Source organism: Adelges cooleyi, unplaced genomic scaffold, assembly GCF_023614345.1.
Source record: "Adelges cooleyi isolate 19-005CV unplaced genomic scaffold, UGA_ACOO_1.1 ACOO_flye_CR_arks_rails_tigmint_CR_PRNA_23, whole genome shotgun sequence".
Classification (NCBI taxonomy): Eukaryota; Metazoa; Arthropoda; class Insecta; order Hemiptera; family Adelgidae; genus Adelges; species Adelges cooleyi.
Window position 1 is genome coordinate 12209584 of NW_026095893.1, and position 14366 is coordinate 12223949.

At 31.3% G+C, this 14366-nt stretch overlaps 2 protein-coding genes across 2 annotated transcripts in view; both read left to right on the forward strand.

The window, feature by feature from the left end:
• Window positions 1-14366, forward strand: part of LOC126835664 (phosphatidate phosphatase LPIN3) — a 207466-nt gene that overhangs the window by 70999 nt on the left and 122101 nt on the right. The gene's annotated exons all lie outside the window — the stretch shown is intronic.
• The window catches only part of LOC126835665 (uncharacterized), a 53275-nt gene that overhangs the window by 17128 nt on the left and 21781 nt on the right, over window positions 1-14366 (forward strand). Inside the window, exon 2 of the mRNA XM_050568399.1 lies at window positions 4634-4715. Within this exon, the coding sequence (XP_050424356.1) occupies window positions 4634-4715 (82 nt within the window). The remainder of the gene's footprint in view (window positions 1-4633; window positions 4716-14366) is intronic.

Here is a 14366-nt window from a genome sequence, read left to right on the forward strand (position 1 = left end):
ATTAACAAAAATTAATTTTTAAATTATGTCACGTTCGATGCCTTGAAAATGTTATAAAGAATTCGAATATTTGTTTAAAACTTAAATCGGAGTATTCTTAGAAACAGTACCTTACATGTAAAATAAGTTGATTTCGACCAAAAAATACGCAGGTGTAGATGCCCCTTAAGGACAGACACTAGTCCAGGAATACCAATTCTTATCTATTAGCTATAGCATTCTGAAAAGGTTTTTTTTTTTTTGGTGTGCATAGTTTTTTTAGTACCCCGATTAATACGTGTACTGTTATAATGGGGAAAACGCCGCAGTTTATACGGCTGTCACACTTCTATATTATAATATTATATATGGGTACACCTTTGTTGTGCCAGACAAACGCATACATGTTATTGACAGATACAAATACATAATAATAGTACAAATTTAGCGCAGATTTTTCCTAATAAAATACAACCGAGTGGCAGCGGCAGCGCATATATGGGCGAGTAAACGCAAAAAAATATATAATAAAAAGAGAATCGTTTACAAGTTATTGCGCAAAACCTCGTCGCGGAATGTGTTTAGTAATCGTTTGTGCAGCTCTTGTATGCGTTATGAATAGACAATGTTTCTGAACGTACATTTTACATTTTTGCTTTCGGACTCGTGCAATTCGTTTTTACTTAACCTTATAGTCACACGACTATATGAGTACCCAATTACCACTTCCCACTTGCATACTTATAATATACACTAACTCGCTTTATTTCCAATTGGCCATATGTACCTACCGAGATATATTAAAAATTATTCTGCGTGTTATGATGTTTTGTATGAAAATGCTTAATATATACTATTAAGATATATTTTTTTTTTGCAATGCAGTAATTTAACTTATTAAAACTATTTTTTCAGCTATAAACGGTGTATCAACATTTTCAATTGGAAGCAGTTTTGTTTTTTAATTTAAAACTTTTAAAAACTAATCCATAACAATTTTCCTGTTAAAAATGTTAAGACTCTATAAGAAATTTAATGTCAAATGGTTCACAGTTAATTTCCCGTGTGACATATCTAATGTGGGATTAGTCATAGTCTTAGCTTTTATTTGACTACATGAAATAAACAAATAGTATCCTAATTTATTTTAGTTGTCTTTGAAAGGCCTATTCTATCATTATGAAACGCAACAGAACAAATTACCGTTATTTCTTAAGAATCTAACCAACAACAATCGTGGAAATCATTAACTCGCATTAACTATCGCATTCTGCATAAACATTTAATTATTTAAATAGGCATTGTGAATTTATCAAACATAACCAGAATATGTAGTTTTTAAATCAAACATAATGTATAATGTATTTATAATAGCTTGTTGTGTTATATATACAATATAATAATATTATTATTATTATCAAGTAAAAAAAAAATGATCTAATTCAAAATTAAAATTGTATCTGATCCTAGATCTAATTAGCGTATTCAATGTAAAACGCGTTTAATATTATTTTTTCTACTTTTTATTTAAATGTTATTTATTTATTTAGTAAGTGGTTATACAAATTGATAAGTATATTTTAAACTGGTGTAAGAAAAATAGTATTATAGCAAATAATAAAACGGACATTCTTTTTTTCGCATTATGCTATTTTATAAAATGTTATTGTTTATGAAAAAAACCATTCTTATATGTATATTATGTTAGGTTTAAAAATGTATCGCATTAATACACTACTACAACACAAAAAAATGTATAGCCTATACATATCATGTGAAGCGCTACACGATACGTGAAGATTATAATAATACGCACGCTTGTTATGTACGTTGCATCGTGATACGCATATTATAAGTTAATAATAAATGTCAATTTGTTTTGGTGAAATTATTAAAAAAACTCAAAAAATATATACTAAAATAAAATACTTTGAAAGATAACACAAATGTGTCTTTAAAGAAAAATATCTACTATTTCGCTGTAATTAACTGTTAAATTTATTTTACGTTATCAACCAGTTATTTAATTGAGATGATGAGAATCCATAAAGTAAAAGAAACAATTTTATAAAAACTTAAAAAGATATTGAAAAAACTAATGACCATCACTTATTCTAAGAATACACTGAAAATGAAAATGTCATTTTGCTGTCTTGTATAATTTTTAACTATCACTTGTACATACTTTACTTGTTCTTGCCACTTCTTGTAATTGACAACATAAATGGATAGCTTTACACATAATATTATAAAAGCAAATATTCTGTGCTATAGTTTACTTATAGGATGTACAAGTCCTTTAATATCTAATTCTATGTTTTGATACTTTTAATAACATTTATTTGAACTGCCTAATAAGATTTACGTGCTAACAACTAAAATAATCTTTAATTAGTATGCAAATCATTCTCATAAAACTCTAGAATAGTTTAGCAATAATATTAAGTAAATGAAACTGATACTATACATATAATGCTGGGAAGTGGTAAATAGTAAATCTATTAAAGTTACAAAATTTGACTTATAATGATAAAATAACACATAAGTAAGTGCACTGCAAACTTATAAGATGTCACATTATTTATTATTGTTTTAGTGACACGTCATCGTCCGTCTTTTGTTCTTGAATCATATATTCCATAAATGTTTGTTTAAAAAATATAATATTGAATATGCACCTACTATTGTGATTTGAGGTTATGTTAGTCATTAAGTGTAAAAAGCTGAACAAAAAATGTCTAGTTAATCTACAAAGTAGAGTGTGGTAATTGTGTCTCATCCGTTGCATAAAATTATAGACAATCTTATATGAGTTATTAGTTATTACTGATAAAAGTAAACGGAAATACATACATTGTAAATATATACATTTTTCAACAAAACGGCGCACTATAACTTTTCAACAAATTATCGAGCTCGTTCTAAATTTTGTTGGGGATATTCTTTAGATGTTGTAAATGTTACAGGTATACAGTAGAATACAAAAAATTCTTTTTTTGAGGTGGAAGAAACTGTTTTCTTTTATTTATTTCGTAAGGATAATTTTTACAAATTCCGAGACTGATCATTGGGCTAGCAACTAATCTAAATAAAAATTCGAAATATCTGAATTCATACTTGATTTTCAAAGCGAACCCTTATCTCGCATTTATTGCCTGATTTGTATTGGTATTGTATAATCTATACTCTATCCACAGAGTCGCATCGCTGCGTATTTTTTAGTGATTGTACCATTTTCAGTTGTAACAATTCTAAAAAAAAACGACTAAGTTTGTCCGTCCTAACTGATTGATTTATATATATTCCGTCCCATATGCTTTGACTACTGTTGACTGACTGACTATTTTTATATTATGTGTATTATTTATTCAGTTGAGATTTGTAAAAATTACTACATAGTATTAGTATGGCTCGAAAACTAGTACGATACTTTTAATGCTTAACTTTTTAGTTAAGTTACAGATTTCAACAAAAAAAAAACATTGTCTTTGAAGACACAGACACCTCGGCTCGACTATAAAATATGGTAAATTTAGTGTCACTACTCTCAACAAATAAACAATGAGAAGGTATATTTGTATTTTTTGAGAAAAAATGTGGTCAGTTCAATATACATTCTATAATCTATACAGGTGTACACTTACGATATCCGTTGAGAAGGATCCTTTTGAGAGCAACGTACCATATTATTTGTATTGTTACAACGTTGGGAGACCTACAGTCTGTACAGAAAATCATGGGGTGACAACTGTGACATGATTGTAACGTTTCGGGTTAATATAATATTACACACTGTATTTACGGACCGATATAAAATAATATAGCCCACTAAAAAGACGTATACTGATTCGGCCTCTAGTTGTTGACATCACTTAACCCCGGTTTAGAAAACTATCGTGGACCGCGGATTATTAACTCATTTTTATTGCCGTCCCATAATAGTGGTCGAATTCATTAAGCGGGTTCACCACTCCTCTCCCCATGCGTGCATTAGGCCAGACCGCAAATGCAAATTTAACTCGTCGCGTAGATTTTTTTTTTTGCAAATCATCATTTAACTTATTGTCTTAAAGTGCATTCAATGATAACTCTGATCATCTTATATCTTTTTTCGAAAATAAACTTCGACGCTATATAAACGCAGGAAGCCGCATCGCCACAATAGCCGTCTCTGGGGTTTCGCCACAACGACCTAAAACCCGTGACAAATGCCCGAGCACCTAAAAAAAAAATAGTAATAATAAATCGAGGAAGTCGTTAATCCTCGTGACAATGTAAAGGAAGGAAACAACGGTTCATCGGTTCCCTTTTGACTGATTGAACTTCATTTGCGATGTTAACTTACGTAGGTCGAAAAACAATAAATTATAAAATCGTATACAGTATGTTTTATATACAGGCGAAAGAAAGGAAAAAAAGAATCACGTTCTCCCGTTCGAATTAGGCATGACACTGCAATATAGAAAACATTAAAAAGGGACACTGCAGAGAAAACTGCATAATAATATTAATTCATTAATTAAACATTAAAGACGATTATATAATAATAGTGTACGTCTTATTAATCGAGGTGAACGAACTCAAACCTTGACTATAGTCTTCAAGTATTACCCACAGTAAAACGTTATTTTAATTTTTGTTTTATTTTTTGCAGAGTCAACCAATAACGTTGCCAGCGCACTTGCAAGGGTCGACATCTCCAGTGTCTACTGCCACTGACGGTCAATCCGGTCCAGGTAAGTCACGCTTGTTAGGTTTTTATTACATACCCTAAAATACAGTGTATACATTTAGTGAATCAATTATGTTGTAAAAAACATATTACCATCACTATACTACTAATCGTGCAGACTAAAAAGATAACATTACCTTCCAATTACGCTACCGTTCTTTTCAGAGACGATCTATGTGATATTATATCAATTATCAAAGTCAAAAATAACAAATGCCACTTATTTCAATTAGCCTAAGGCAATACCATAGCCTTAAGTCACTCAACCTTCCCCCCTTTTTTGATGTTATTATGAAATGCGCGCCCTTTAAATTATGTCATCCTTAGACATTTGTCTATTTTTCTCTCCCTTGCCCCTTTTAGGTTTTTGGTTGCTACTCAAAATAGCTGTTGATTTTTAAGAAATGCATTTTATTCTAAAGCTCACTGAAGCCATCTATCCCTAGTTTGACGAACCGTGGATATAATTTGCGTTTTAGTGGTAACCCGTCCGGATGATCGTTCGGTTGACTGACCAACCGATATCTTATGGTGGTGGTGGTATTGGAATAATATCGAGGTGACGTTGCCGGTGTGTACGACAATGACGACTGATTGTTCTATTGATTGTATACACGCTGTCATAGGCGACTAAACGACGGCACTACGTAATTTTTAAGGTCGTATCTATATAAAAACCAAAGGGCAACCATCAATATGTGAAATAAGCACGGCTCGTCAGTGACAATAAAGCCACAAAGATTATAATAAAAAAAAAGTCTTGGTTATTATTTTATTTTGTTAAGAATAATTATTTGTAGACTAGCTGTTGCTGTTGCAATCGAGTCGTAATGACAAATTTTTCTTTTTTTAGTCAAAATTAGCTTTTGAGTCATCTATTTAAAAGATAACGAGTGAAAAATAATACGAATAACTATCAGCGATACGTGGAATTCGCAAAAAATACTTTCTCGATAAAATGTTACAATTTCGTGACCTAGTTTTATTAAAGTATGCCTCTCTCAAGCAATGTTTGTATCATAGATTAATATAGAGCGACCGTTTTATATCTATGCGACCAATATTAACAAATAGAAGCGCGAACCGGCAAACGGTATATATTTTGCAGCGCCAATGTTTTTGATGATAAAAATATACCGTAAATGAACTGTAAAATGGGTTGCCTGTTTTTTGTTATCAGTTGTACAATTATACAGATTATGTTAATTATTTTATGTTATTTACTACTAAATATTTATTTAAACTTAATTTACCCCATTTGTAGTGTAAAATATGTGGAATTAATATCAACATATTTCGATTTTTGTTGGAGGCCACACTGTGAAATAGCTACTTTTTGAGCATCAATCTTCAGGCGGAACGGCCGCTCAATATTACTCTATTGTTTATGTACAGTCGAACCACGAGCCCGGTATACGACAGCCCAGTCCGTTTCTTAATGTGTTAATGGAGCTTGGACTACAATAATAATATGTTCTCTTAAACGGAATTGGAGTTCATTGGAGATGCACGGTAGCTGTATACTAAAAACGACCTTTAAAAAAATCGAATGTTTGTTTATTGCACCGTGTCAGTTTTATGATGCGATGCGGAGCCGGATGTTTGCATCGTTTCCGTGGTTATATATATATATATACATATATAACATCATATGCAGAGATTATACACGTCATAATCTAAATGCGTTTTGAAAACACATGTTTTTTTAAAAATAATTATTATAAATCAGTAGATTTATTAAATCCGAACGCGAACGAAAGTGTTGTCATTGTTTTGCTAAATCTTAAAATATAACAATATTATACTATATGAAATAACGATCAATCATCAATCTAAATACAACGTTTCGTGCATCTTATTAGGAAAGCTTCAGGATGAAGGGTGATTGTTATCAAACGCATTTAATCCCTAAACGACGGCTACGGTGGCGGTAAAGGGATTATTACGCATGTACTTCCTACTTAGGCTTTACCTTTAGAAACGGCCGGTTAAGACTTGGAGCTTTAGAACTACACTACAATGACACTAGGTCTACTCTTCTGGTCAGCTCATCTATAGACCGCTGTGAGGGATAAATAATTAGAGTTTGGGGTACGCTCGTAATAGACCTCGGGTGTTCTTGGACAGTATAATAACGTCTTGTCCAAAAAGGCTTATCTGAATTTAAATGATTCGACCCACGGACACAATGGCGTTTTGATTGAATTCCGAGTCGTGTGACAACTCCGAGTGTATTTATCCCGCAGGGATTGTCCTATAGTACCCATGAGCGTTATGACACCCTGAATCCGTGTGGCTCAAGACATCAACTTTGTTCGGATTCAATTCATGGCAACACTTAGGCACCGCTCATAACCCTGCGTAACGCGACGCTCGTTTCATTGCACGTTTTTTTTTTGTGGTATCTCTTTATACCGTTTAACTTTTAATAATATGTAAAAATTAACTAAATTAATAGTACACAACGTACGACTGTAGACGAAGCGTTAGTTCAGCTTTTTATTTACACCAAAAATAACGGTTGAAAATTTGGCAATAATATTAATAAATAAAACAATATAATTAATATTTCAAAATTTATAATATGTTGGAATATGACCAAGCTTTAAAAGTCGAAGTCCAATGCATCCTTTAGGAAGTCTTCTTCATTACAAAAATAAAATACTGTAACCGAACTACTGTACAAGACGTGAAACTTTTTTCTAGGAAGCATGTTATCGCCACCAAAGTAATAATATCTTGAATTAACCTGAAAATAAATATTTTCACGACAGTAAAAATTAAAATTAACTTTTTAAAACCACAACACCGTAACGACATAGTGAAGTTTTAGGTAAATATTACATAAACAGCTGATGTTTTAGCCGTAAAATTTCGCCGTAACGATCTGTCATGAACAATCTATTGTGACTGTCATAATATGTCATAACTCGCAAACGAACGTTAAAATGAAAGATCCGGCTTCGAGGTGCACTCGAACACCTTTTGTCCACATATGTTCAATATTTCATATCTATGTATATAATTAAAAGGTAAAAACTGAGAAATATTTCAATAATACTAAAATATATTACACACGAGTTAAACATAACAAAAAAAATATTATATTCAACGGGAAATAAATACCATATTTTTTAATTATCATCAGAAAAGTGTATTGTCTTCCATTAAATATATATTTGTGTAATAATAACATATACATTATACACGTATAGATAATCCAATCATTTATTTATTTATTTAAAGCTTTTTTGTTTTTATTGTATTTTTGTTTCTTTTCTGTGAGTAATCATTTGTTTAAAGTGCAACTCTTACATAACGATTAGCTGTTATATTAAGTTATAAAATACTCTAACAATATACAAAATTATTTTTATCCGTTTACATGGCAATGTGTTACTCTTTGCCTACTAAAACGCCTTAATAGTAATCGTGCGGTTTATCTGTTATATTAAAATTCCTTTTAGTATAAGTAATCCTAAGACACCTAAGACATATTCGTGGTCTAATGTTTTTCTTCAAGGGAAAACTAATTTTTTGATGTTCAGCTATTCGTGAACATACAGCGACGGACGCAACCTATAACCTACACGTTTTTGTATATATATATATATATATATATATATATATATACTGCCCTCGTAAGCAAAAATGCCGTAACTCTCGAAAAAAAATACTTAAATAACCGTTTAAACCAAGTAAGAAACGAGTTTGTTTAAACGGGTTTTTACAAACAAAAAAAATGTTTTTCGAATTACGGCATTTTTGCTTAGGAGGGCAGTATAGGTATTCAATATTATTACTGTATTGTTCATAATATACTGTAATAATAATACTTTTTTTTTAGAATACATATTACATTTAGCACCCATTTTCATTTGCTAAGAAATAATACATTTTTCCCAAACCATAATGGTACTAGGTGTTTGTATTTCTGAGTCGCTGGCCGCCTACATCCTCTACGGTATAACGCGTATTATATTGTCTTATGTGACCCTTGACGACATTAATTTTGTGTGATGCGCATGGCAAGGCTATACTCGTAGTATTAACATACCATGGTTTAATTAAATGCCATTTTTTATATCATTGTATCAACTAAACAAAAATGGAACTGTCAGAGCAACATTGCTATGAACATTTCACGAATATTCGTGAAAACGTGTATTCGAATAATAAGTATATTAAGTACATGGATTTAACGTGAAATTTCACATTAAATTCACAAACAGCTACACAAACCATTGTGACATCCGGATACTCGTATTTTGCATGTACACGTGAAATAAGAGTTCTGATGATTTAATTATTTAATAATAAAACGCAATGGCCTAAGGCAGATATTCCGCTTTTTACAACTTCATATTTTTTCATCACAGAAAAATGTGAACAACACAACTATGTATATACCTAGCTTATTATTATTACACTGGAGTTTAACGCAGTGATCGTATTTTACACGGTTCGGCTTAAAATATTTTCTAGTGGCCAATAATAATATATATATATATATATATATATATATAATGAACTCGAATTCCGGATATTTATTAACACGTGACGCCAAAGTAGCGGCGACGGCGGTGGCCACAATTATTGTCAAGGGGGGAAGGGGGAGACTAAGAAAAAGTGTTTTGTAGAAAAACGAGAGGATGTCCAAGGATGTTTCCCAGGTGTGCAATATATATATATATATATATATATTCAATTTACAGCAGTGTTTTGCTGATAAGGAATTATAATGTGCGTATCTTGCGCAGACCGATAAAATGTTCTTAGCTCGTCTTTCGCCGCCATCGGCACTGTGATGCGACGGCATGCGACGCCTGTCCAAGGTTAATTCTATCGCATTGTTTACATTATTTTATACACACAATAATATAAATATATATATATATATATATATATATATGTAATTGCGGCCGACGATCGGCGACGGCGCTAAAAATCCTAAGACCATGCGATGCGTTTGCCGCCGTCGTTTGCACGGTAACAATAAACTGCATTCGTTTCGGTGCACCGATTATTCCTACAACACATTACAATATGTTGTACATGATATTTCTCTTTAAAATGTAAAAAAAATACTATTATGAATACTATTGATATTATCCTGCTACTACATTTACAACTACTACTACTACTACTACTACTCCCACTACAATGATACTATACCAGTGATCCTGTAGTATTATTATGTTTCCGTAGATACACCTATATAATACGACCGATTGTTTCGTATTTAGCCGCGTGAAACCGATTATTGTTATTACTCTTTTCTATGCGTTATTATAGATTTTTTTCTTCCTCTTTTTTTTTCCGAACTGTGGCGACGCCGGGGACACTTTAAAGCCTACGAGGAATTTTCGTATTAAAATTCTTAGTCGCGTATATTATTATATTATATGCATTTCGGCGCCTCGGACGAAACTGCACCGGCGGTAAACAAAACAAAACGCTCACCGTCTCAACACAACAATTGGATGTTAACGATTCGACGGCGAATGACGCGCTAACGAAGTGCCCGTGACCGAACACCTTATTAACCATAATGTGATTATGTCGCATATTATTGTGTTTTAAATTATTTTAAATTCACCAACACCGCCGACGCCACCTAATACACGACAGACGACAACACTCTGTTGTGATTATCTGTTTTCGAGTTTGGCGACGACGTGTGATTAACAGCGGTCGCGTCCGAGGTCATCTTATTCATGTCTGTTGGTTTCCTACAATAAAAGCTACTTTGGGCTCAAGACAAAACAAAAATTGCCGATTCTGGGCCCAAAAAAAAAAAACCTTATTGTCCTCTCCGCAATATCCCATCAGATGCTGTGTACGTATGTAATGTGTTTTACATTAGAGAGACATTGAAATTAATTTCTTAAACGTACTGGCGTCACAACCGTTGAATGTGGAATAATAATAACAATAATAATAATAATTATTATTATTATTGTTATCCGTCGCGTTTATAATATTGGATTTATCAACAACTATAGGTGCATTGAAATATCGTAATACAATGGATATTATGGATGAAATAGTTAAAATTACTTCTGGTGGTTTATGTATAATATATATATATAATGTACCTACACTAGTTTGTTTTTTTTGAGATTCTGCATATGTACATTATATCTCAACAATAACATATAATTGACACTAGTTACTTATTAGTATTTTTGTAGTCTTTTAAAAAATATAACAAACCAGTACAAGATATCATAATTCATAGCCAATGGTACCTAGTTAGAGCGACGCTGACACTTGACAAATCTAAATACACAATTTCTAATTAATATCTATACGATACTCATACAGCAATTTATTGGTAATCAATCAATTCTCCGGTTGTTAATTTTTAATGCAGACACCATTACTAATAATATAGGAGTAGAATGTAAAGAATATTTTTGAATATTTGATAGTTAGTTCAAGTTTTATTTTTATCAAAAGGATTTTAAAAGGTATACAATTTTACAAATAATTACACTTGATTATGAAAATAAAATTAATTATTATGAAAATAATAGTAAAATTAACTATTACTATGATTTATTTTGAGTTAACGCCTAACGGTAATGAAAATAATATAAGAACTACTAATTAGGGAGAAACAGAAAAAAAAGTATGGATTCAAAGAGCCACAAAGGCACTTGTAACGAATTAAGATGGATAGGACAAAGTGGAAACACGGGGTTGGGAGGGTGACCGACCCTAATAATAATAATTGTATGGGTTAAAGCGAATAAGGAAATTAATTTATTTTTAGATTAAACGTCAAACTATAATTTTAAATATTTATCGAAACCCTAATATTACTTATATGGAAATAAAAATACTCGTTCAATAAATATACTCAAATATTAGATCGCAAAAGTTCTAGCATTGTGTTGGTTAATAAATTAACTACTATATAATTACACATCACTTAAGCAAGTAATAAAAAAAAAATCAACGACAATTTATTAATAAATAGATAAAAATAGTAATTAGAACTTGTTAATAGTTTTATGACGAAGGCATAATGTATTATTTTGGTGAAATTGACCAATTGGCAGATACCCAAACAAATTTAATCAAATAGAAAATAATTGCTGTTAAATCATTTTCAACTAAAAAGTGTATTAAAAAAATATAGTGGTTTATCATACACAATAGTTTACAATAGAGGTGGCATATCAAAAATCCGTTATATTCGTAAAAATAACGTAAACATGTTATTGTTGTGGAAATAAGTATAATTAATACAAATTTAATTTAACACATTTTTTTATTAACTAATACTTATAATGTATAATATTAAATCAATATGAAAATATTTTTTGATATACAATATTTATACTATATATTTGTAAACACGCTTAAGTAAAAAAGTTAGTGAGATTTATATTTATGAGATAATTTCTGGTAATACTTTTGCTTTACTATTACTACTTTTGTATGCAGCATCAAATATATGTGAATTATGATAATCTGGGATTAAATGCATTTAGACCCGAAGCGTATTGCAACACCACATTTCCGCATAGCGTCACAGCGTAACACTTAGCTACACCTAAAACAATTTTGATGTTGCAAAAGTATCGGTTTGTGATTTCAATAAGTCCAAATGCTAAAGCTCAGCAATTAAACTTTTACTTTTATTGTTTTCTATTTCTAATTTAATATATAATAGGCATGTGTAAGTATCGGTATGTAGTTTCTATATGCTACTTTTAATTCGTAGTTAAAATATAATATGCACTTGGCTATATTATGACATAATATTTGGTTCAAAAAAACAAATTTAAATTGAATAATTTTTTTTTTTATAATTTAACAGTTTAATTTCTAAACACTTGTTAATTTTGCCTGGTCTGGCTAAAATTTAAAAAGTTCATTTACCATTTTAAACTTAATCTTTTTCATAGAAAGTTTGTTACTCTCGATTATGTCATACCAAATTTTTCCCACCTCTAAAACAATGACTACAACACCGAAAATGAACACTTATTTTCGCTACCGAGCCGTCTTTTCCAAGAGCCTCGCGTATTTGAATACCCTCATATAAATTAACTTCAATATTATTAACTTTTCTGTTTTGCGTTCATAATGACAAACAAATGTTATTCATTTGTTATAACAATATGTTTTTTATCGATTTAAGTATAAATCTTACCAGTATATGTTTATCCTCAATACGGTAAGTATATAAATATAACTGATTATAATACAATCTTCTCAAGTGGAAACTGTATTGTTTAATCCTTAGGTTATGTGATGGTTCTCAGACTGCCAAACACACACACGCACAACAAAGCACTCGGTTCACCGTCGTTTAACTCGAGAAATCTTTGAAACGTTAAAATTCGTTAATATAATAATATAATAGTGGTACCATCGTTCCAGTACGCTGTTTTGGTATCATTTTTCACGGTTTAAACAAATTAAATATAACAATAAAACGTGAACAATTAATACAAATTAGTAATCCAAGTGTTCGCCGTAACAACGAGTTTATTAGATACGTTGTGGACGAAAACAGCGGCTAGTTCGAAGATAATAAACAGATAAAATTCGACCAGCCCGTACAATTATTACCACTATTAATATAATATATACTTAGCTAAATATGCTTTTATAGAAATTGGAGCACGTCTATACGCTAATTAATAACATTAGCCGGAATTTTTAATGGGGATATATTAAGGAGCATATGTGTATTTTTTAACTGTAGCAATTAAAACCATCTAATACTTACACGTCATAAGCATACACGCCACTAGATTATTAACGATATACTCTTCGTTTTCATTTAACCTTTTTTTATAGGTTTGCCCTACCTCCGCCTGTATCGAACTGTTCAAAATAATAATAATATTATTATAATAATGTTCAGCACTTACAGGTACCATACCGTCATGTGAAATTTTCCAATTCGAAAGCTATGTAAGTAACGCAAACATAATTTACTGCGTTCAACTTAACTCATGAGATTATTACCTATGTTTAAGAAGTCATTATAGCTAATAATAATTAGCGTAACGAATTAAATAAAACAACTACTTACTGTATCTAAAAAATATACGAAAAGCGAATTTTTAGCTTATTTATCATTTATATATAATAATTAATATATATATATATATATATATATAGCATAGCTTATATTATAACTCAAGTTGTCTTTCTCTATAAGTTGCCTACACGACACTACTACTAACTTCTCCCTCTATGATTGCCTCCCTCTCCTGTGGTCGTTTTGTCGCTTGGTCATATAATGTTCAATATTTATTCTATATTTTATTGATTTTACTAGTGATCGAGAAAAAGTGCATGTATACACCGGGTGAGAGTGGGTCCTGTATTGGGTGCTGTAAGAAAAATCAGCGGTGGCCGTGAACACACAATTTAACGAGACTTCTGTTTCAATTTCTATTTCTGTTGCTGTACATTTACACACAAACATATGTACACGAGGCCCAGCTATACGAATTTCACGTCCCCTCATACGGGTTCCCCCCGACCTACACATTGAGGTAATCCGGATTTGCCGGATCCGTTTCCTAATAGCTCTCGCCCGCCGGAGCTCTCTGCACATTTACTCTTGGAACCGACCCGGTAATCCTGCACTAATGAACGCCAGGGATAACGGCTTAAATCCCTT